General features: G+C 39.2%; 1 protein-coding gene across 2 annotated transcripts in view; it reads right to left on the reverse strand.

The window, feature by feature from the left end:
- The window catches only part of LOC108712923 (hepatocyte nuclear factor 6), a 31,492-nt gene extending 10,860 nt beyond the window's left edge, over positions 1 to 20,632 (reverse strand). The window contains exons 1-2 of one of the 2 annotated variants that reach the window (XM_018255448.2): positions 19,089 to 20,628; positions 1,411 to 1,515 (exon numbers count right to left, since the gene is read on the reverse strand). In XM_018255448.2, coding sequence (XP_018110937.1) covers positions 1,411 to 1,515; positions 19,089 to 20,439 — 1,456 coding nt within the window. In that variant the 5' untranslated portion in view covers positions 20,440 to 20,628. Of the gene's footprint in view, positions 1 to 1,410; positions 1,516 to 19,088 lie in introns of both variants that reach the window. The other variant, XM_041588307.1, reaches the window with a different exon arrangement.
- Positions 20,633 to 23,210: the final 2,578 nt, after the last annotated feature.

Consider the following 23,210-nt stretch of genomic DNA (forward strand, 5'->3'; position numbering starts at 1 on the left):
CCCCTACATTTCCTAACTCATGGCAACTTAACTATACAGTGGGCACATGTGTAGGGCAAAAAAAAAATTTTATTTGATGTTTTGAAGGTTTCCCAGGCATTTGTAGTGATTCTACGTATTCCTCCATTGAAATCTGAATTTGGCGCCGTATGCAAATTAACCATCGCTAGTGTAACTTTGCTTCGCTTAGCGAATCAACGCTAGCGCAACTTCGTAACCTTATGCTAGCCCTGAGCGCAACTTCGGATTTTAGTGAATTTGCGGAGCGCTGGCGAAACTATGCCTGGCGAAGTGTGGCGAATTGCGGCGAAGTGCGGCGAAGTTACGCCTGGCGCAACTACGAATCTTAGTGAATTTGCCCCATATCTATCTATCTCTATCAACACCCTGTGTCACTCCCGCATGGATAAGGTCAGCATTTCCCAACACAGGCTGAATCTGAAAGGGCATCCTGCAATGAAATAACATTATAACCTTTACGACCTGCAAGAAATACCGACATGTTATGCTTTATAGAAACAATTCTTCATGTGGACAGATTTCAAACACATTGTTATTTTGCATAAGAATATTTCAAAGTAATAGTCAAAATGTAAATAAACCCAAAATGTTCTATCATCTATCTAACTATATTTAACTATATTTATTTCTGTATGTCTGTATATCTATAGCTCTTTATATATTATCTGTGTAGCATATATATATATATATATATATACTCCAAGAAGACCAGCAACACCACACCGGCACTTTTGTGCAAAAATGAAGGTTATATTTTATGTGAGCATATAAACAGCCAACGTGAAGTTCCGGTCCACTCAAGGTTGAGAAAGGTCCCGGAGTGGATCAAAACATCACCTTGTTGCTGGTCTTCTTGGAGAATGTATGACAATTTACATTGGATAATGTTACATTGGAAGTGGAGTGTCATCCTTATATATATAAATATTTATGTATAGAAATATACAGATATATCTGTCTGTCTGTCTATCTGCATATCATCTGTTTATCTATCATCTGTCTACCTGTCTTTCCACATAATAATAATAATAATAATAATAATAATAATAATAATAATAATAATAATAATAATAATAACAATAATACTAATAATAATGTGTTTAAACTGTGAGCAATTTGTTCAGAGGCAGCTAAAATCAAAACACATTATTCATGAAAATGGCATGACACAATGGCTATAGCACATACAGACTTTGTTACAGCTGATGCTGGGTGGTGTGCAGACTATTGGCTTCATACATTTTCAGTTCAATCCACTCTAAAGAAGTGACATGGTTTTCCATTAGTCATTATAACACTTTTACAGGGAGACTTTACTTCTGTACGATTATAACAATGGCTCTGGAATATTGCCTCAAGAAATGTAGTATGTATATACTGTATACTCACACATGTGATTAGACTGGGTGCTTTGTGATGGATAGCCGATTTTAACGAGGGTTTCTGCAGGCAACTGTCCAGAGTGCTGAAATACCGGATCGGCTGGTACCAAAGCTAGTTTAGCAAAGACATTAAATAATTTAAATAATGGTAGTTTCCACCTCAATTAAGCAAGTCAGTTAATGCATTTTCCATTTTACTTATTACAGTTCACTGCACAGGCTGTATACATTTAATTAAAAAAAAAGAATACAAATTTTGACATTTTCTTCATTCATGGAGTACCCCTAAAATTAAAATTATGAATAAACTATGTTACTTTACATAGAGGAGGTCTTATAGAGCTAAATTATCAAATTACTATACTATGACCTTTATATTGGCAAAAGAAAGAGAGGACCAGCAGTGTGCTGTAGGTGACTTTGCACAAATGGATGGGGGGAGCTTTTCTGTTAAAAAACACGTGTTGAGCATAAAGCAAGTTTAATACAGTGGCTTTGCCCACTAATCTTGGTCATTAAACAGTCAAAATATTGATGGATATTGTATGTTAAGATAGATCAGAGATGTGAAGGGCTAGCATTTGATAATAGGGGCCCCAGAATTGCAGGAAGTTGGGGTCCAAGTCTGAGTGAATAATAAAGGTAACAATATTAAATCTTACACTCTTCAACTATTCTTGAACTCCAACTCAAAAGCCTTTTTCTATAATATTGATGCTGCAGGGAGTTGTAATTCAGGAATAGCTGGAGGGCTGCAGCAGTGTATATACAAATATATCTAGCAAATACAATCTGTCATCTGTGCTTTTATCATCGTTTATGATATTATCAAGGCAGAGGAAAACAGCAAGGGGCCTCTGTAGGCAGTATCCAATCTCTAGCCTCCCGGCCCTAAACTGCACTCTCACCTCCCATGGATGCTGGAAGTTTAACAAGAGTGACAGAAGCAGAGATTGGGCATGGCTGGGGTAGATAAGGAAAGATCATATTACAGTCACACCAAGAGTTCATTCAGTTGGCTATGTATTCTTTGTAATATGTCTTTGATATGACACAGTTCACATGTACTTACAGAATTGTGCTATACATATTAGTATAAATTCATTAATAAAGCAGTTCATGTTATGCACAAATTTGATCCAAAAACCAGTGCAGTTTTAGTACATTAAATCTTTCATGCAGGATCAAATGTAATGGCAGAAAAGGGCTGGGTGAATCAGAGATGAGTTTGAGGCATATGTTACAGAAATCATGACTACACTAGCCTCTATCACCCCAGTCTTGCTACTGGGCAGGTCAAGTTGCATGGCAGACAGGACATTTGCATTGCAGAATGCTAAGATAAATTAAGTATTCATATCAGGCATGTCCACACTGATGACCCCCGGCTGTTGGTTTCAACCTCTAGCATCCCAGCAGCAGCCAATGTAGAGTATAAACACAGAAGGATGTTCAGTGATTGGAAATCCCTGAACTTCATATATGTTTTCTTAAAAAGGGGCCCCAGCCTTCCTACATTGATCAGGGATCCCTCACCTCGAAATAAACAATTCATTTATAAACTGTTACCCATGAGTAAAATGACGCAACACACATACAGTACATACAATAAAAACATTCAAATGTTCACACCCTTTCAAAGAGAAACCCCTAGGTATGGTCATAGATATTTAGAATCATTGAGTCAAAATGTCAAGCAACAAGCTTTATAAACAGTCTATGTTCAATATTTCCCCTACTGAACTACAAATTTTAAAATGCTTAGCAAGTGGTTGGCTGGGGATGATGGGAGCTGTAGCTGAACTGCGTCCAGAAGGCAAAAATTGGAGTACGCTGCTGCAGAGGAATGTGGTTTATTATGAAATGTTGTTTAAAAATATCTTCGTATTGCAGTATCTGGCCATAGATAAACATTAACCCAAAGCAAATGTGGCAATGCATTAGTTGGCTATAAATCAATCAGTCTACAAGGACACTGACAACAGACCATTTCACAGGTGGAGGACTTTCTCAGCAATGGATTTTCTATCTGTTTCCTTATCACAGGCATAATATTGCTGAGGCTGCTCTTCAGTAAACCAAGGAGAAGGAGATGAATACACTTAGCTCTGTGTGTGCCCTGCAACATCGGCCCACTGATCTGTATGCTCACCTCCTGTATCTTCAGCTAAACACACAATCATTAAGAACAGGTTGGACTTTACAGGGAGATTAACAAAGATGCATTAGTTGTAACTGCTAAGGTATGGGTGGTGAGGGCTATTTCTTTTGAGTAATCAGAAGAGAACAACTGAAGGATGGAGGTTTTATTCTTAAAAGAGGCATTGTAGTTCTGCCTCTGGCTCCAAGTGCCAGAATATCCAAGTGCTTCTTTTTTTTCATGGCAGTATATAAAAAAGTATATCTCTGCATATATAAAAATCCATTCTGCACTTTATTATAGCATGATTAAGAAATATGCAAACCCTACAGTATATGACCTTATGTGTTTTGTGCCTAAATGACATTTTAGCTTCCATTGTCCTACCTGCAGCTTGCTAAATAAAGCCAACCAAATAGTTTATCAGTTGCTATAGGTTGTTGTCTACCCAGTGTTTATAAATGAACTAGTATGCTCATATTTTCTGATGACTGCATTGGTGTTTGGATGCAGTCTGGATATCATTTGTCCAAATGTAAAAAACGAATCCGGGATTGAAGTTCCCCCAAAATCCAGCAACTTCTTTTAGGGCTCTCCTCTGCCCAAACAAAAGCTTCACAGAAATAAACGATGTTGCTGTATCCCTCAGAGAGGAGGGGGGAGATAACAGAAAGTATAGTAGTAGTAATTTCAATATTGAGTAAAATACACCCACAGTGTCCTCCAAACCTTACTAAAACACTTTTTTACTGTGATGCAATAAGAACATACATTTGTGTGTTAAATTAACTTATTCACCATATGTGTTCAATTATAGCTTTTTCACCCTTATTTTAAACAGGAAGACAGGGGTGGGTGGGTCCGTAACTAAGGGATAGTGAGGTTAGCAACACAAATCCGGATTGTTGCTTTCCGGTGGTATTATATACTCACAAGAAGTGAGTTTCAACTAGGGAACTAGTGTAATAATTTCAATATTAAGTAAAATAAACCCACACTGTCCTCCAAACCTTACTAAAACACGTTTTTACTGTGATGCAACACAGTAAAAAAGTGTTTTTATCATGGAACTCCGAGGTAACTTCTAATACCCTCATATTTTGCAACTGGGGTACATTATTTATTATAATACACAAATTTCAGTGAGTCATGTGACAGAAATGACATCAGAACTCACCGTTTATAAGGATATCATTTACAAGATATTTATAGCTTTTGTGTATTTTATATATATATATATATATATATATATATACACACACAGTTATGGGACTTAAATTAAGTCCAATGCTTTAATGGTGTAAGCTTTGCACATAAATTAAGTCCCATTAGTGTTCCGTGTTCTTTATGCTGATATTACTTTTTGCGGCAGCACCTGGGCTTTTTTGCCTTTTTCTAGGGGTGAGTGTGCTGCTCTTCAGACGCTCTCTCTCTCTCTCTCTCTCTCTCTCTCTCTCTCTCTCTCTCTCTCTCTCTCTCTCTCTCTCTCTATATATATAGGATTATAAAATCAATAACTTCAAGGGGCACATTTACTATTGGTCGAATATCGAGAGTTAATTAACCCTCGATATTCGACTATCGAAGTTAAATCCTTCGAATTCGAATATCGATGTCGAAGGATTTACCACAATTCATTCGATTAATGATTAAATCCTTTGAATCGAACGATTCGAAGGATTTTAATCCATCGATCAAACAATTTTTCTTCGATCAGAAAAAGCTAGGAAAGCGTACGGGGACCTTCCCCATAGGCTAACATTGGTGCTCGGTAGGTTTTAGGTGGTGAAGTAGGTGGTCGAAGTTTTTTTTAAAGAGACAGTACTTTGACTAACGAATGGTCGAATAATCGAACGATTTTTAGTTTGAATCGAATGTAGTTCGCAATTCGTTCGATCGAATGATTAAATCCTTTGAATCGAACCATTCGAAGGATTTTAATCCATCGGTCGAAGTCGTAGTCGAAGGTCGAAGTAGCCAATTTGATGGTCGAAGTAGCCAAAAAAATACTTTGAAATTCAAAGTATTTTTTATTCTACTCCTTCATGTAAATGTGCCCCCAAGTGTCTGCTCTACACCTTTGTCCTGCTTTACATTTTTATCTTACAGATGTTGCATATACTCCACATACAAATTTGATAAACTACAGACACCCACATTAAAGAGATACTGACATGTTCCTATAAAAATCATAGGAACGTGTCAGTATCAAGTAGTTGCTGCACCTGGAATAGTTCCCCTCAAGGCCCCCATAAAAGCCACCCCTGGCCCCGTGAACCTGAATGAACCCGACCCTCCGACACTGCTAAAAGATCTTCGGTGCTGTTTCAGTCACATTGGGCTGGGGGCGGCACAATCCTTCCATAGGCCAATTATGAATGAAAACAGGACTTCAGCCTATGGAAGGATCGCTCCGCCCCCAGCCCAAAGTCACTGAAGCAATGCGGAAGATCTGTTAGTAGTGTCAGTCTGCTGCACCAAGGTTCATAGGGCTGGGGGCGGCTTTGAGGAGCTTTTGCGGGTGCAGCACCTACTTGTTACTGACACGTTCCTATGATTTTTAAAGGAACGTGTCGGCATTGATTTAAGGGGCATAATCATTTGCAATTTTCAGTAACACATATAACCCAGCCAGGTTTGTGTGCAGTAGACAGGGTAGAATGGTAAAAGTATATACTGTAAATTAGAGTACATAAAATTCAGCTTTACCATAGCCCTAAAAGAGTAATCTTCAGACTTGGGCTCAAGCTCTGTTTGTGGGCCAACATTTGGACAGGGCCCCCTCTCTCAAAACAAGCTTATCGATATGTAACAATCTTCTATAATTCTGCCTATTTTATAGGCCAAAAGATGTCCATTCACAGAAATATTCCACCTAACTGCCCTTTATAGGCTAATTTTAAATATTAGAAGAACAAATAAGCCTTCACTTCAACTTTCACCCTAACTGGCTACCATCCACCATTTGGGTTCCATCAATGGAACCAGTTTTTAAGTTTGGGAGCACTGGTTGTTCAATTATTTCATTTCAAGCCTCCAACCTTTATTCCAGCTGCCTCTTAGTACACTAAATGAATACTGATACAGAAAAATATAACTATCTCAGTCATAGCTCAACATATATCTAGCAAATATATATATATATATATCTCTATATCTCTATATCTATATCTCTATATCTATATATCTATATCTATATATCTATATATCTATATCTATATCTATATCTATATATATATATATATATATATATATATATATATATATATATATATATATCTCACCCTAACTGACCCTCAGACTGGGATTGCAGTTGCTCTAGGAGAGCAAATAGCCATTTCCCCCAGTTCTCACCATAACTGACCTTCAGCTGAGCCTCTCTGCTACTATTCCAAGAAACCACTGACCAGAGGAAGGCACAAGTTAAGCCAAAGCAGGAAAAACACCAATTCAGCACGACTAGGAAGCCTTCCACCTTATGCCACATTTACTATGGATTGGAAAGCATGTAAGAGTGAAAATTAAACTTGATAATAGGCATTTAAAAATGATAATGCAGACTGGAGACTGAGCATTTGCATCTTACTGGCCCTTACACATAAACACAAATATAAAGGAGCAACATTGCACAAATCTGTAATTTAGGTATATCCATGGATAAAAATAATGTGAAGAACCACTAATTTCCTCTGTCTCCCCCAAGTTTTGATACTAAGAACTTCCATATACTGCTGACATCACTTAAACCTTCTGGTCACTCCTGCTGCAGAACATAGCTGGGGTAAATAAGAATTTCAATGTAGATTTGACCCTAAATACAGAAAGTGGGCACTTTGCTTAATTACTCACAAATCAAATCATGGCCATTTCACTGTACCCATGCACCAGAGATTAATATACTGTACGTGCACAGGAACACCGCTCAAGCACACATGGTGATCCATTGCCAGCCTGTATCATGAAATGTCATTATCAGTGATATTTGACTCATTATTTGCAAATGGAAAGCCCTGTCACCCCTTATCTCTACTGGATTTTGAAACTAATTCACTCCTCCGTGATTAAATATTTCTCATGGGTTTAAAACAATAGCTTACTATACCAAGTTCTTTATTCATTAACAAAGTTTCCTAAGTGTCTCATTACAGCTGCTAGTCGTAGCACTGAAAGTGAGCTAATGACCAGATATAGTTCAGCGACCTTTAAATGGGTCATTTTCTGCGATATCTCCACTCACTTATTAATCGTAGGGCCAAAGTTCCGTTGATGATGTCATCTGGGGCGTAGCAGCCCTGTTGCTCTTCTGGAGACTCGTTTTTATGCACCGACTCATGCTAATTACCTACTAATTGAACGCTGCCATGATTATAACAAAAAAACTGACTTTCACTGAAATCTCAACTGTTACCTGGATCATCATCCAGAGCATGTGAGCAAATGCTAGCAAAAGGGAGCTATGAAAGGCTATACATTTATATTCAGCATATGCTCAAAAGTTTTGCTTTGTTTTAAGTTTAAAAAAATATACACAAAAAATTGCAAAGCAAATCATTATGTTTTTACTTACAATACAGCATTTTCTTTACCCACAAAAATAAAAACTTGCTGCCACTTGCACTTTGTTCACCATTCAAACAAGTGTCTGGTTTGGGAAGTTTGTTTTTTAATAATTATTGTGTAGGCAAATGCTATCACTTCTGGCTTGCTGATACATACAGCCCATTAAACAGTGTTGGTGTTTGATTCATGAGGTGCCCGTCAGTTCCATGTTTAGGTGCAACATGTATTAGGGACCACTGGACGTATCAGATACCTACTGAAAGTAGTTTGTAATTCCTGGGTCTGTGTACTCTGGACTTTGTACCTTCAATGCAAATCATCACATGCTGTGCATGCGCAACGGCACTAAGTTGCAAGGAGTGTGTGCAACTGCAGGTAGCTTTGTGAATCACATTTAAATTCCTGCAGCTTTGTGACTTATATAAATGAGGTTGGTAGTTTTGTACCTGGAGCATTGCTTGTTCTTATGCTTCCTACCTTGGAAAGTGCAGTGTCACATTGAGAGGAGAGAAAATATTTTGATTTCCCTTATTGTTAGAAGAGATCCAGCAATATGTGTAATTGATAATGGTCATTTTGTATGTGGTTTTTGCATAGCAGAGGTGCTTGTTCTGTTTGCAGATGGCAATTGGATAACCTAGCTAAATCCATCAGCAACATATTTTGATCATATTGATCCTTTGAACATGATTGATCCTTTGCATGAGGCCTCGACTGTCCTATATATTAGGTCCAACTGTAGGGGAGGGGCAGCAATTTGTTCAGTTTACCACTCTAACACAAATTAAATTAGTTTAGATTAGTTTAAATTTCCTGGCTTAATGTACTGGTGCATCTATTTTTGTTCATTTCTATTATAACCTGTATTTCCGATAGTTCGCTTTCATTTCTTAAAACATTATGTCTAAAACTACTTTAAAATCCACTTTGTAAGGCTCTTAGGGCCAATGTGTAATATCCAACTATCAATGGAAGTGAATGGATTTCAGTTTTACTTTTCCCTTAAGTAATGATTAACAAGCCTCACTAAACTATATCTTTCAGCAATAATGTACACACGCATGTGAGCATGTGCTCCCTGAACACAATATCATGTGATGCCGAGGTTTACAAGATGTGACAGAGGCAGGCTTATTCCTACAGAGGCAGGACTGGGACATTTTTTGGAGGAGCTGTGCTGTACAGTCCCAGCCCACAGAGGCCATATAATTTCTGTAAAGTGCAGTGGAGTATTTTGGGACAACTCTAAACTGTGACATTGGGGTCCACAAGTATAATTAAGAGAAAATCACAGGTGGAATAAAATATGATGACACAGTACCTTGGATTAGGTGCCTTCAGGTGGATTTGGACCCAATATTTTAGGAAGCTAATATAATTCCAAATCTAGACCTATTGATTGTTAATATTAGTACTCTTGCCCAGGAAACCTCGAATCACTAGATTCTGAGTGGCTGGCATCACATGCTAACCTCGGATTGGCAAGGGTAACAATAGAGGGGAATAGGGTGCACCTGAGTGACTATAGTAGTGCAAACACCTAAAAGGTAGTTAAACACATATTTAACAACACAATCTTGCAGTTGTATTCATGCATAAATAATGTTTTACGCATACTCCTGTAACTGTTTCAGCTCTTTCTTATTTACTTGTGGTAAGTGTATGAAAATAAACATGCAAGCAAGCAGATTGGCCTAGTCCAGAGATTGGGTGAGCTTCACCCCTCAAGAGAAATGTCAGTATATTCTAAGTCAGCCAGAAAAAGAAAAAAAGTTTCTAACTTAATTGGCTTTTAGCAGAGAGCACAGAACAGCTAACAGGTGCAAATAAGATACTCTGTAACAATTTTGAGACACAAAAAAACTGTTTTGATGAGAATTATTTTCAAACTTTCATAACCTGCCAAATTTTGTAAAATGAACATGGTAGTTAGGGGGTGTGGCCACTGAAAGGGGTGTGGTCAAACATTACTGTGCTACGTGCAAAAAAAATTTTTGTCCCTCTTTTTACTTCCAAAATGTTGAGAGGTATGCAATATGCAAAAAGTCCCATTCGAACAATATAGCTTCAGTTGTAGGCTTCAGGCTGTGGCACATTTGGTAGCAGAAGATGGTGACCTTTTCACAAACTATAGTCTTTGTTAAGAAATATATACAATATTCTAGGCTTGGCAGCAGCATTATAAGTAATTGTATGCAACTCCAAAACATAGTAAGAGATGGTGAAAACAATACTAATAACAGTACAAAAATAGCAGAAAGCTCTCCCTAATGTTTTACTAATGTTCAGCTTTCAATCAAATATTGTCTGCCCCCTCCTCTATGCCAATGGCATAGAGGCGGGGCAGACACTTACTTTCACTTTTCATTCAGCACTTCTTAGATGTCTCTCTCCACACATTCCCTCATTCTCTTCACTGTTAAATTGTGTAGCCAGGGCATGGGGATGGACAACAGGTTCCCCATTCTGATGCTCAAACAAGATTCTGAGATTATATAATGCTTGCCTTAATAACAGTGTCCACAAAATGGCTCCTGCCTGCTTGCTATAATTTTGAATTCCCAGACTGAAGGAAACAAGAATCAAATAATTTATATAGTGTAAATAAAGTTCATTTTGCTTGACTAATGTGATAAAATAGGATTTTGAATATTTATTTTGGGTGATGGGTCCCCTTTAATTCTATATCTTCTAATGCTGAGAAGGAAGGATGCTTAAAACGCAGTGTTTTAGCCATAACCATCAAGCACGTCATGGTAGGAAAGCACATTTAAGTATCCATAGAAGCTATTTTTGCTTGTTGGCAAATATTCAAGCAATCTAGCAAGGGACAAAAATATTATTAGAGGAAGTGAGCATGCAGAAATGCAAACGTATAAAGCATTCAGAATACAAGACTGCCTGTACTGCACATAATTTTTCTTAGTTTCTATAAACACGATTTGCAGAATATTGGTACTGTAACCCTCCAGGGAGATGTCCCTGGAGGACGAAGTGGCTAAAGCTAGCGAAAATTTGCCAGTTTCACCATCCGCAGGGACACCGCCTATTTACTAATAGGCACAGGCGTCAATTTGCTAGCGAAAGAGGCCGTCGCTAGCGTTCGTTCTCACTCTATCGCCAGGCAACTTTTCGCCAGAGTTGACTTTGCCACCTCAGACCAGGTGAAGAAGCTAGATCTTCCTCAATCTTCTGTCACTTATATCATATTTGCATTAAAGTTCCAAAAGCGCAGGTGACTTTTTCTTTTTTTAGGCGGAATTGGCTGCAAAAGTGCTAACAAACTTTTTTTGGGTAACCGGTTTTAATTTTTTTTTATAATATATGGAACATTCATTTTACAGTGGGATCATGTGTACAAAATTATATTAACTCTATTGTATTAATTAAGGTTCCCTGGACATGTGTAAAAAGTGGTAACAAGCATTTGCACCAACATTTATAATAAAGACCCCCATACAACTTTAAATGACCCGTCCTATGCAAATTGACCAAAGTGCAAGATCACTAGCGAATTTTCACTAGGCACAAACGAACGCTAACACATCTTCGCTAAGAAATGCTTGCACTGCCGAAGTAACGCTAGCGAAAAGTCATCAGCATTCGGCGCCCATACTAGTGCAGTCATACCTCATTTGCGACTGGCAAACTGGTGCAAGCTGTGCGAAGCTGAAGCTGGTGGAAATTTGCCCATTAGTGAATATACCCCATAGGCTCAGACTTAAGGGGTAATATGATAATAGAAGCATAGTTCAAATCAGGTTTCAAAACTGGATTCTTATAGGTGTCGCTGACTGATCAACATCTATGTTTATTTACCTGTATCCACCTGTCCATCTCTGATGTCACCAGAGGGGGCGGGTGGGTGTACCTGTTTAAATAACAGCGACATAATAATGTTTTTTATGTTCCATTGAAGGCAGCTGTTAGAATTGATATAATAGTTGCTAATATTCCACAGATACTGCTGAGAAATGTGTCAAATAATTAGGGATGCACCGAATCCACTATTTTGGATTTGGCCGAACCCCCGAATCCTTCGTGAAAGATTCGGCCGAATACCGAACTGAATCCCACTGCCAGACTTAACTACCAGAGACGGGAACATTCAAGTCAACTAGAATTTAAGGATAAAAAACAAATTAGAAAGAAATTGAAAAAGTCTTTATTGCTGATGTACAATCTGAAAACAACTGAACTTAAAAAAAAGTGTTAGGAAGGAGAACAGTCTCTTTAAACATTTAAACATGTTAGACATATTTTCCAAATTATTATAAACATATTTTTAAGCAGCTACTACATTTTGGTGAACTGTATGTTATATTAGAGTCAGTTACCCTTTAACTAGAAAATGAATGTGCTATAACTGGCTGTTTTATTGTTGTGGTATTGTATCTCTTAGCTGTCTGAACAGTTCTAGGTATCTGTAAATAATCGATTATTTGAATAAGACTTTTCCTTCTATATAATAATTGAATAAACTAATAGACTATAATGAAACAGAGGGTAAAACTTCTTGTCCTTCCTGTAGGCCACATAAAGCAGTACTTGCTATTCTATAAGGCACGAGGGATTAAAATAACTGTTCATCTGTGGGTCTCTGAGAACCATGTAAATTGCTAACAATCTCCCTAGCACCTTTGGCTTTGACCATTCCTTGCCACTACATTTATTTCAAGCAGAATTTACACGAAAAAGTTAGAAATACAGCAAAGCAGACTTGGAAATAGGATCTGTCTATACTATATTGTTATGATATTTTCAGCGTAAATAAAACTATTATTCAGCTGTTTTACAGGGAGTAAGATTATCATATGGCACTGCATGTGAGGCACGGGCTTTACCCTTACCAATAATTTATTTGGCAAAGTGGCTTCTTTATATGCTACAGTTATAATGGTTATCATTTAATTCTAATGCTACTATAATTGTTTAAAAAACAAACAAACAAAAAAGGCTAAGTAGCTTTGGGCTGCCATTTCCAATTGGGGGATCATTCTGTGATGTGTTACATTTATTCAAATGCAAATCACAAGACATAATTATTACTTAAAATCTCTTAAAGCTGAACCTAGTCAAAGAAATAACACCATGTCCAATACCCAAGGGACCCATTTATTATGGATGAATACATGATGCTTACTCACCTCTGCCATAAATAACTGTATGCAGTATGTGGCGGATTTAATCTCACTTGTGGTAAATAGATTGAGCAAAGCTTCTGATATAAATACAAATATAAACTATTAGCAGAATAAACAGATTTTAATTCCTCCTCTGCCTTTTATATATGACAGCCACTCCCCCCCAGCAGCTGCTCATTGGCCCTTTCATATTATGGCCTCTCCTAAAAAAATAGTGGTAATGTCTAATGGGTTGAAATGCCACTAGAGACCACTAATTCTAATATGCCACTCAATAATACAGCAAATATTATTAAAGGATTTATTTGAAATATTACTATACCCTAGGCAGACACACACTACCTTTCTATAAATTGTCTACCAGCTGGACCAAGGATTTTGATCCTTCCCAGTTCCCACAATCCTCTGCTCATTTTCAAGCTCTAAGTAGGGATGTACCGAATCCACTATTTGGGATTCGGCCGAATCCCTGAATCCTTCGTGAAATATTTGGCTGAATACCGAACCGAATCGGAACCTTAATTTGCATATGTAAATTAGGGGTAGGAAAGGAAAAAGTGGAAAAAATTCTTCTTTTGTGACAAAAAGTCATGTGATTTCACTACCCGCCCCTAATTTACATATGCAAATTAGGATTCGGATTCAGTTCGGCCAGGCACAAGGATTCGTCCGAATCCGAATCCTGCTGAAAAAGGCCGAATCCCGATCCGAATCTTGGATTCAGTGCATCCCAGTTTAAGTTCCACAGTTTGTAAAAGTATTCAAACGGCTAGGGAGCATACTAATCTGAGCAAGGCTACACCCCCACCCCAAAAAAGAGGAGCACACCCTGACACCAAAAAGGGATATCAGATATGCCAGATTTAATGGTCTCCTCTTCTGCAGACAACATGGACAATATGATCCCATAGGAGTCAGCTGCTGCTGTACTCTTTATATGTAACTTCCTATGAATACTACAACCAGCAGGGAAATATGCTGCTTTAAAGGGGTGGTTCACCTTTACGTCAACTTTTAGTATGTTATAGAATGACCAATTCGAAACAACTTTTCAATTGGTTGTCATTAATTATTTCTTCTAGTTTTTCGATCATTTGCCTTCTTCTTCTGACTCTTTCCAGCTTTCAAATGGGCGTAGCTGACTCCCTTCTACAAAACAAATGCTCTGTAAGGCTACACATGTATTGTTATTGTTACTTTTTTGTACTCATCTTTATATTAAGGCCTTTCCTATTCATATTCCAGTGTCTGATTTAAATCAAGGCATGGTTGCTAGGGGAATTTGAACCCTAGCTACCAGATTGATTAAAATGAAAATTGAAGAGCTGCTTAATAAAAAGCTAAATAACTAAAAAACCTTAAATAACATAAAATGACACTCAATTGAGAATTGTCTCAGAATATCACTCTCTACCTCATATTAAAAGTTACCTCAAAGGTGAACAACCCCTTCTAAATCCTTCTAAAGGGAAATGCATATATCTGTCACTAAGGACCCCAGCATCTCCTGCATTTGTGGCACCTACATTAATAAGAACCCAGTATCCAGGGTCCCACCTCTCACACACCTTGCACACTTTAACCTGCCATTCCCTTGTACTGAATACATCTGAAAACAAATCGAAAATATAGATTTTCCCTAACTGCATAAAGAAACCTTATATACAAGCAATTATTATATAGTGAATAAAGTACCCCCTCTTGTAAATGATAAGGATATTATATTATATTATGACCATATAAAAGCCCAAGGCCGAAGGCAGAGTGTTTTTATACAGGTCATGGAACTCCAAGGTAACTTCTAATATCCTCATATTTTACAACTGGGGGTACTTTATTTATTATAATACACAAATTTCAGTGAGTCATGTGACAGAAATGACATCAGAACTTACCGTTTATAACTGATGACATCAGAATTCACTGTTTATAAGGATATCATTAACAAGATATTCATGGCTTTTGTGTATAGTTATCTATGGAATATGGAGGCTATATACCCGGGGCCTAATGATCCCAAGAGTAGGTGACAGACAGGCCTCTATAGTAACCCGAGAAACATAAGTTTCCTCGAGATGGATATTTGAATTGTAAATAAAAGTTTATATTAGAAAAGGAAAAGAACAGAAATAAACGACGCGCGCCGGCGACAAGCAAATCGCGGTCGTCGAATCGTAATTCTCGGGATACATTTGTGATTCCTACAATAAAAACTCATACAATTAAACTTCGTACAAAAGAGACAGGGCTCCTGCTGAGTTGCCAACCAGTGACTGTAGCTCTGCAGCAATAGCAAAGCGCAGGAAATAACCTGATTGAGCAGTCTGTGCGTCTAGAAGCGCCGTGTCGCACACTCTCACTTCCACGCAGAAAGTGGGCCTGGATTTTAACTGGATATTCACGTGGCGAATGGAATCAAAGACACACGTTAATCAATAAAAAAAAAACATTCGTCTATTTGAAATACCCCGCATTTCACAACAAGTATTTATTCCTATCTGGTTTTAATCTATCTATCTATCTATCTATCTATCTATCTATCTATCTATCTATCTATCTATATCATCTTGCTATTAGAATTATCGATATTTCCCACCTAAACGACAGCTATTTGAATTTCTTGTCTGTCGCCTGCGTGTCAGTCGAAACGAATGAATCGGGTAATTATTTTAATTGAATCTGCATCTGAACAAACGTATTCAATACGTGGAAAGTGAATACAAATAATTGTTACAGTTGCTAAGCTGGCACATTACTAATTAGTTCCAGCATGTCCTCACTTTCACTTTTCTTTATTTTTCTGTCTTATTCTATGTTGAATAATATATATATATATCTATATATCTATATCTATCTATCTATCTATCTATCTATCTATCTATCTATCTATCTATCTATCTATATATAAATAAATATATATATATATATATATATATTATTTGCACGAATACCATACGTATAAAGCCATTACACCACACTTCGATCGGATCATTAAAAATAACTACAGTAGAAAACCCATTTTACGGTTTTCAGGAGACCAGAAAAAGATTATGTGAAATCCAAGAAAATGTAAAATCAGGGAAATGTATTTTGCATAATATATAGGTGGGACCACAAAACAACAAAGTAAAATTAGGGAAAACGTTAAAACTTAAAATCAGGGGATGTTCTAATGTGTATATATAAAATTATCTGTAGTTGGCAGAATGAACGGCTTAATAAAATGATGTGTGTGTCTGGGGGTGTGTGTGTGTGTGTGTAACCGATTACATAAAAACTAATTGAACCAGGGGATCCTACATTATCATTCAAGTGGTTGTTTCCCCTATCGACCTATGTAAATAGCCTGAGATTCGGGTCACCCAAATTTTCGTAAAAATAAACTCCAAATCGAAGTAAGCACAGTCCTTTTTCAGTCATCACCTTCAAGGCGAATAGGGCATTCAGTATTAAAGTCTTCTCAGTCCTCCACCCCCACCAAACACACACCCTGCCCCTCTTCTTCTCTCTCATTAGCTTCATCTCTCATCACTCCTTCAGCCTCACACCCCCTTCTTTCTCTCCTATCCTTCTGCTACTCTCATTTCTTCCTGCACCCACCTTGTGATTTACACACATACACATATACACTGACATACAATGCCTAATAAAGTCATTAATTAAGCTAAGTGTACAATTAGTCTTCATACTTGATAGATAGATAGATAGATAGATAGATAGATAGATAGATAGATAGATAGATAGATAGATAGATAGATAGAAAGATAGATAATAGATAGATGATAGATAGATAGATAGATAGATAGATAGATAGATAGATAGATAGATAGACAGACAGACAGACAGACAGACAGACAGATAGATAGATAATAGATAGATAGATAGATAGATAGATAGATAGGTAGATAGATAATAGATAGATAGATAGATAGATAGATAGATCCAATGAACTGTACACACACGTGTTGTAGAACAATAGTATTCTACAGATGTGCCTGCATTCCTAATATGCTTTCAATGAGAAGACTCCCCCCCCCCCCACAAGGAGTATCATAGTTGCACCCTGCAGAAATGCCAGCTCTCTGGAAAGATCCAACAGAAAAAAAGGGGAGGCGGCAGTGCAATGAACCCCCTGAAGGATGGGATTGGCCCTTCCCTTTTTTGTCCGTAGATGAGAGCATCTGACAGCAACTCCAGCTGACTGCCTGGTATTCTCCAGGGAAGAATTAATGAAGACCCACCAGTTAATTAACAACCCCTCACACTTATGGATTTCCATACTGAAATAAATATACAAGTGGGGTTACACAACCTCTGGGTTCTGATTACACTCTGCAAACGTACTACCCCTAAATACACACACAGCATTAACCCTCAGCTGACAGCCAGAGTATAGAAAGGAGAATGGCCCAGGTTGTCAGGTGGTTCAGCAAAGTGACACAAGGAATGACATATATCAGTGCCAACGCCACTAGGGAGAAAAGCTGCGATTCTGAGCAATTCTGTAGAAACAAAACACAAGCTCCCTTTAACAGTCTCTCCCACCTCCAGCCCAGTTCCTCCAGTAGCAGTAACAGCAGGGTTACAAACATGCACAATCTCTACAGCAATTAAACCTACTGGCAGAGCGCTATGGCAACTCCCCTCTGGATAACAGAATGTTTTGTTTTAAATAGTAAATGCCTGAACTGAAACCTTAAACGTGTTTATACATTGTACAGAGTAGTTACACATTGTAACTGGAGAGCAAGAAAAAATGTTACATCTCCGCTGGGCTGAAGTCTCAGCAACTATTGATTTATCGACTGATTATCAATGAATCGATGTTAATTGTTTGAGAAAGACAATGGGCAGAAGCGTGTGTGTGTTTGTGTGTGTGTGGGGGGGTTATAGGGATTCTCTATGGTCTAGTGGCTGTTGGGATATTACCTACTCACTTTGTAGCAATTGCCAACAATAGTCATTAGGGCAATGGTGTGTTGCTATTGTGGCTTAGCTGGTTTGGGCTGTGCGGCTACAAATATTCAAGCTTTATAAACATAATGGAGTGAATTAGTATGGAGAACTGGTACAATGTGCAGTGAGCAGACAGCTAATTCGGTCTCCAAGACACAAATAATAACTATCGCTTTTCAGGAAACTCAGCAGGAACAGGCTGAATTGAAAGGCATTAATTCAAGCATTTACTGCAGCTGGATATTTAGTTATTCAATATTTAGTAAAGGAATGCACCTGGGCTTCATCTGCATTGGGGAAAAGAAGTTGTCGGCTATTTGGTGTTCTGTATGAGTTTGTAGTTGGGGTTCTGTATGAGTGTGTAGTTGGGGTTCTGTATGAGTGTGTAGTTGGGGTTCTGTATGAGTGTGTAGTTTAGGTTCTGTATGAGTGTGTAGTTTAGGTTCTGTATGAGTGTGTAGTTGGGGTTCTGTATGAGTGTGTAGTTTGGGTTCTGTATGAGTGTGTAGTTGGGGTTCTGTATGAGTGTGTAGCTTAGGTTCTGTATGAGTGTGTAGTTGGGGTTCTGTATGAGTGTGTAGTTTAGGTTCTGTATGAGTGTGTAGTTGGGGTTCTGTATGAGTGTGTAGCTTAGGTTCTGTATGAGTGTGTAGTTGGGGTTCTGTATGAGTGTGTAGCTTAGGTTCTGTATGAGTGTGTAGTTGGGGTTCTGTATGAGTGTGTAGCTTAGGTTCTGTATGAGTGTGTAGTTGGGGTTCTGTATGAGTGTGTAGCTTAGGTTCTGTATGAGTGTGTAGTTGGGGTTGTGTATGAGTGTGTAGTTGTGGTTCTGCATGAGTGTGTAGTTGGGCTTCTGTATGGGTGGCTATGGTAGGAGTTTCTCACCTGCAAGCCTAAGAGCTGACATTCTCTGGAACTCAGGCTCCTGCAGCCACTTCCACATCCTTCGGAAGGTTTCCCGGCCGGACTTGAGTTTGCTCCAAGGCTTGGGGTTCCTCAGCAGGTCGGACAGGGTCCCTTGAGATCGGCACAGAACCCGCTGGGCAAAGATCGCCTGGGGGATACTGTAACGCTTTAGCTCCGTTGTGATTCTCTGAGCGACTTCTTTGGTATTGATTTCTTCCATTTGCCCTGAATTACTTCCATTGTTCATTGGTGATCCAGTCATAGAAGGGGGATTTTGATCCATGGTGGAGGTCAGGATCTGTCCGTGGCTTTGGCCATTTAGATGGGCATGAGGGTGATGGGCAATGCCATTGAGGGGCACCATGCCGGCAGATTGAGGGGTGAGATGTTGCTCCCCGTGCCTCTGTAGCATGGCGGGATGGTGGGCTTCAAATCCATTGGGGGTGAGCATTTTGTCGGTGGGCATGGCGGCACTGGGGTGGGCATAGTGGGGCAAGCCTTGCTGGGCACTGTGAATACTCCCGAGGCCGGATCCCGAGAGCGGAGACAGACTCTGGCCCATGCCGGTAACCTCCTTGTGGTACGGGCTGTACAGATTGTTCATAGACGCCAGTCCCCTCTCGTCCCTCATTAGGGTGAAGCTGCCACTGACATTGGCCGCTATCCGCTGGTGATGGTGATGGTGGTGATGGGGGAATTTGTCCGACACGGTGGAGATTGGGGGTAGAGGCTGCAGAGGGGTGAGAGTGGTGTAGGTGCTGCTCATGCTCATGCCGGGAGGGGCATCACAAGCCATGGTCATAGTGGGGTGCAGGGGCCCCGTTAACGCGTGATCTGGGGGTCGGTGGTGGTGGTGGTGGTGGTGATAGTCCCCTCCATCGAGAATGGAAGCCATGCCCATGGCCCGGGGGTGAGCGGTCAGATGGTTGCTCCGGTGACTGACTGAGCCCCTGTGGTGGGGACTGTTAACCATCAGATCAGAGGGCAGCGGCTCATGGCTCACCCCGTGCAGATCGCCCATCGAGTCCATAGTCAGCTGAGCGTTCATGATGGGACGTGCAGGCGAGTGGAGCGCACATCTATCTGCCGTGTGCTGGGCAAAAGTCCCGGCAGTTGTGGGCATTAGATCCCGCTCCCCGATCTTATTCCTACAGATTGGTCCGATGGGATTGTTTAAATGCAGCTGGAAGGCCCGATCCCCTTTGTCAGAGCAGCAGCAGCGACGATTGGAGCCTGCTCTTTCCCCTCGCCATCTCTTTCCATGTCTCTCACTGCTCCAATGTGTAAGTGACAGAGCTGCCCCTGCAGCTGCCGCGGGTGTACGGCGCATGCGCTCTGGCCAGGAGTGTACAACTCAACACACAGCTCCCTGTGACATCACTGCACGGCTTTGTATTTACCATCACTGTGCCCTGCAATCGCAGCCGCCGAACAACAGATAAAGAGGAAGGTTCCCATGTGCCTCGTACCTAGAGATCACAGTGTGCACAATACACATCGCCCAGCTTCTTTATCTCAGTGCCTTTCACTTCACCTTACAACTCAGAAGAATTTATTGTTGGGCTCAGTGATTTTGCTTGCCACTTCTCAACCATAAGCCCTAACAATGGGTAACCTTTTCCTTGTGCCCAGGTTATAATGGCTCACACTTCATTGGCCTGACATTGTTTGCTATTGTGCTCTTATGCCAGTGTAATGCCATAGGGAAGGGGAATAGTTTTATAAACAAAGCACATATACATCGCCTATAGCACAGGGTGGGTATAATAAAGGGAATAGAGTTCAAAGGTTGAACTTGATGGACGTGTGTCTTTTTTCAACCTAACTTACTCTACTATGTATAATAGTAATTGTATTCACAGGTCCCTCCTCTTTGGTGACTATGCACTGGGACTTCTCAAATAGAATTTTAATATTATCTGCAGGGGTATTCCTCTTCATCTTCCTAGCACCAAGCTAATAATGCACTGATTTCTATGTAAGGAACATAATAGGGCCAGCTCTCTTTATTTATTAGTATGTATATATATATATCCATGCAACTGCTCCCTTATTAACTCTGCAATTAATCTGGATTCCTCTGATAGATTTCATTTTCCCCACCTAAATCGGCATGTGTGTTTTCTGAGCTTTCAGGCTTACCAAATTGCAGCTACAGGCAGATGTTAGGAGAAGCCAGTGTAGGATTTCTGATGAAAGCCTGGGCAGATGTGCCTATTGTCTAATACACAACAGAAGAACACATCACCCAAAATGTCGTTTCGTTTTGTCCAAGCTGAGCTGCCAGGGAGATTGATTTCCTGACATTTAACCCATCTGCTGCCATAGCCTACTGCCTCTCTCTCATCTATCTATCTATCTATCTATCTATCTATCTATCTATCTATCTATCTATCTATCTATCTATATCCATCTATATCCATCTATTTCTATCTATCTATCTATCTATCTATCTATCTATCTATCTATCATCTATCTATCTATCTATCATCTATCTATCTATCTATCCATCTATCTATCTGTCTATCTATTTTTTTTTTAAGTATTTCTCATAGTAATCAAATGCTGCCTGAGTTACTGGACATAAAAGGAAGGGAACTATTTGCCACTATTTACAATATTTGCCCCAGCCTTTTCCTACGTGACTATCATGTGCTACCGAGGTGAAAATATATTTTTCTAAATATTGATTAGAAAATGGATGTCGTTTTTGTTTATTTTTTTTCTCCAAAGAGATGTAGCTGCTTAATGTACATGTAATTAGTGATAGGAGGGAGCTCGGCGGATAACCTAGATGGCTAAAAGCCAAGTATACTTCGGCTGGACCAAAAAAAAAAAAATACACGTGTTAAATTTAACCTTGAACAAAATACATTTAAGCAAATCAGTCCAAATCAATCACTGTTAATGTAGCAAGCACCATATATTCAGCGGAATAATCGTTATCTCCTTAAGGACTTTATTTGATAATCGCATGCAAAAAGGAGTTCAGGGCACACTTCTCTAGCTGGGTTCAGGGCAAGAGGAATTGTTTCATTTTGATGATGGATAATTATACTGGGTAACAAGATCGCCACGATCCACCTATCCACAAGCTGTATTTGTCTGCAGCTAAAATAACCTGCCCATATAGATGCCATTGCTTGTGGGATTCCAATGTATGGAACAATTCCCCATAGGGAAATCACATATACGTTAACTGGTTAATTGCATGTTACTTGGAACTCATGCTAAATATGTATATGTATATGTATATATATATATATATATGTGTGTGTGTGTGTGTGTAGATAGACACACTGAGTGCACATTGCAAAGAAGTAGTATAAATAAACTTTCAGCTAAATATATGTATGTCTTTCCTCTTACACCATCAATTTATCCACAGTATCTGTCAGTTTTTACCCTTTACTTCATTACTTTAGTTATCTATCTATCTATCTATCTATCTATCTATCTATCTAATCTATCTATCTATCTATCTATCTATCTATCTATCATCTATCTATTTGTTTATCATATTTTTATCTACCATCTCTACTTTTCTTATATCAGTCTCTTATGCAGTACAATCATCTATAAATCTACTGTATTTGTTCATCTATCTAGCTAACTTCCTCAGTTCTATATCAATCCACCTGTCTGTGTACATTTCACACTTATTTTTATTCAGTAATAGCTGAACGCATGTAAACCTATAATTCCACTTGTGTAGGGCAAAACATTCGTATCTAAATACCCCCCCTCCAATCAAACACACACACACACACCTGCCTTTCAGTTATTTGTATTGCAGTTGGTAGAAGCAAGGAAGGAGCAGCCCCCTGCAAGCTGTGCTTGTTTGATACATTTTTGCTCCAAAGGGAAGGAGGGGAGGGGGCCTGATTAGCTGTCTAATTAGCAGCCAGTGTATAGAGTTGCTGGGGTAGTAGGCGGATGATTACGCCCCCGCCTCCCTGACTGTCCATGTTTTGGAGGTGACAGCTTGCATTGGTCAGTGGTTGGGGGGCTTTGCTCTTCTGAGCCAACATGTCAAAGGTGAGGCGTGAATGCAGCAGCTGCCAGCTGGACAGAAGTATATTAGCAGCCTTCCCTCTAGCT

This window comes from Xenopus laevis, chromosome 3S (assembly GCF_017654675.1).
Source record: "Xenopus laevis strain J_2021 chromosome 3S, Xenopus_laevis_v10.1, whole genome shotgun sequence".
Taxonomy (NCBI): Eukaryota; Metazoa; Chordata; class Amphibia; order Anura; family Pipidae; genus Xenopus; species Xenopus laevis.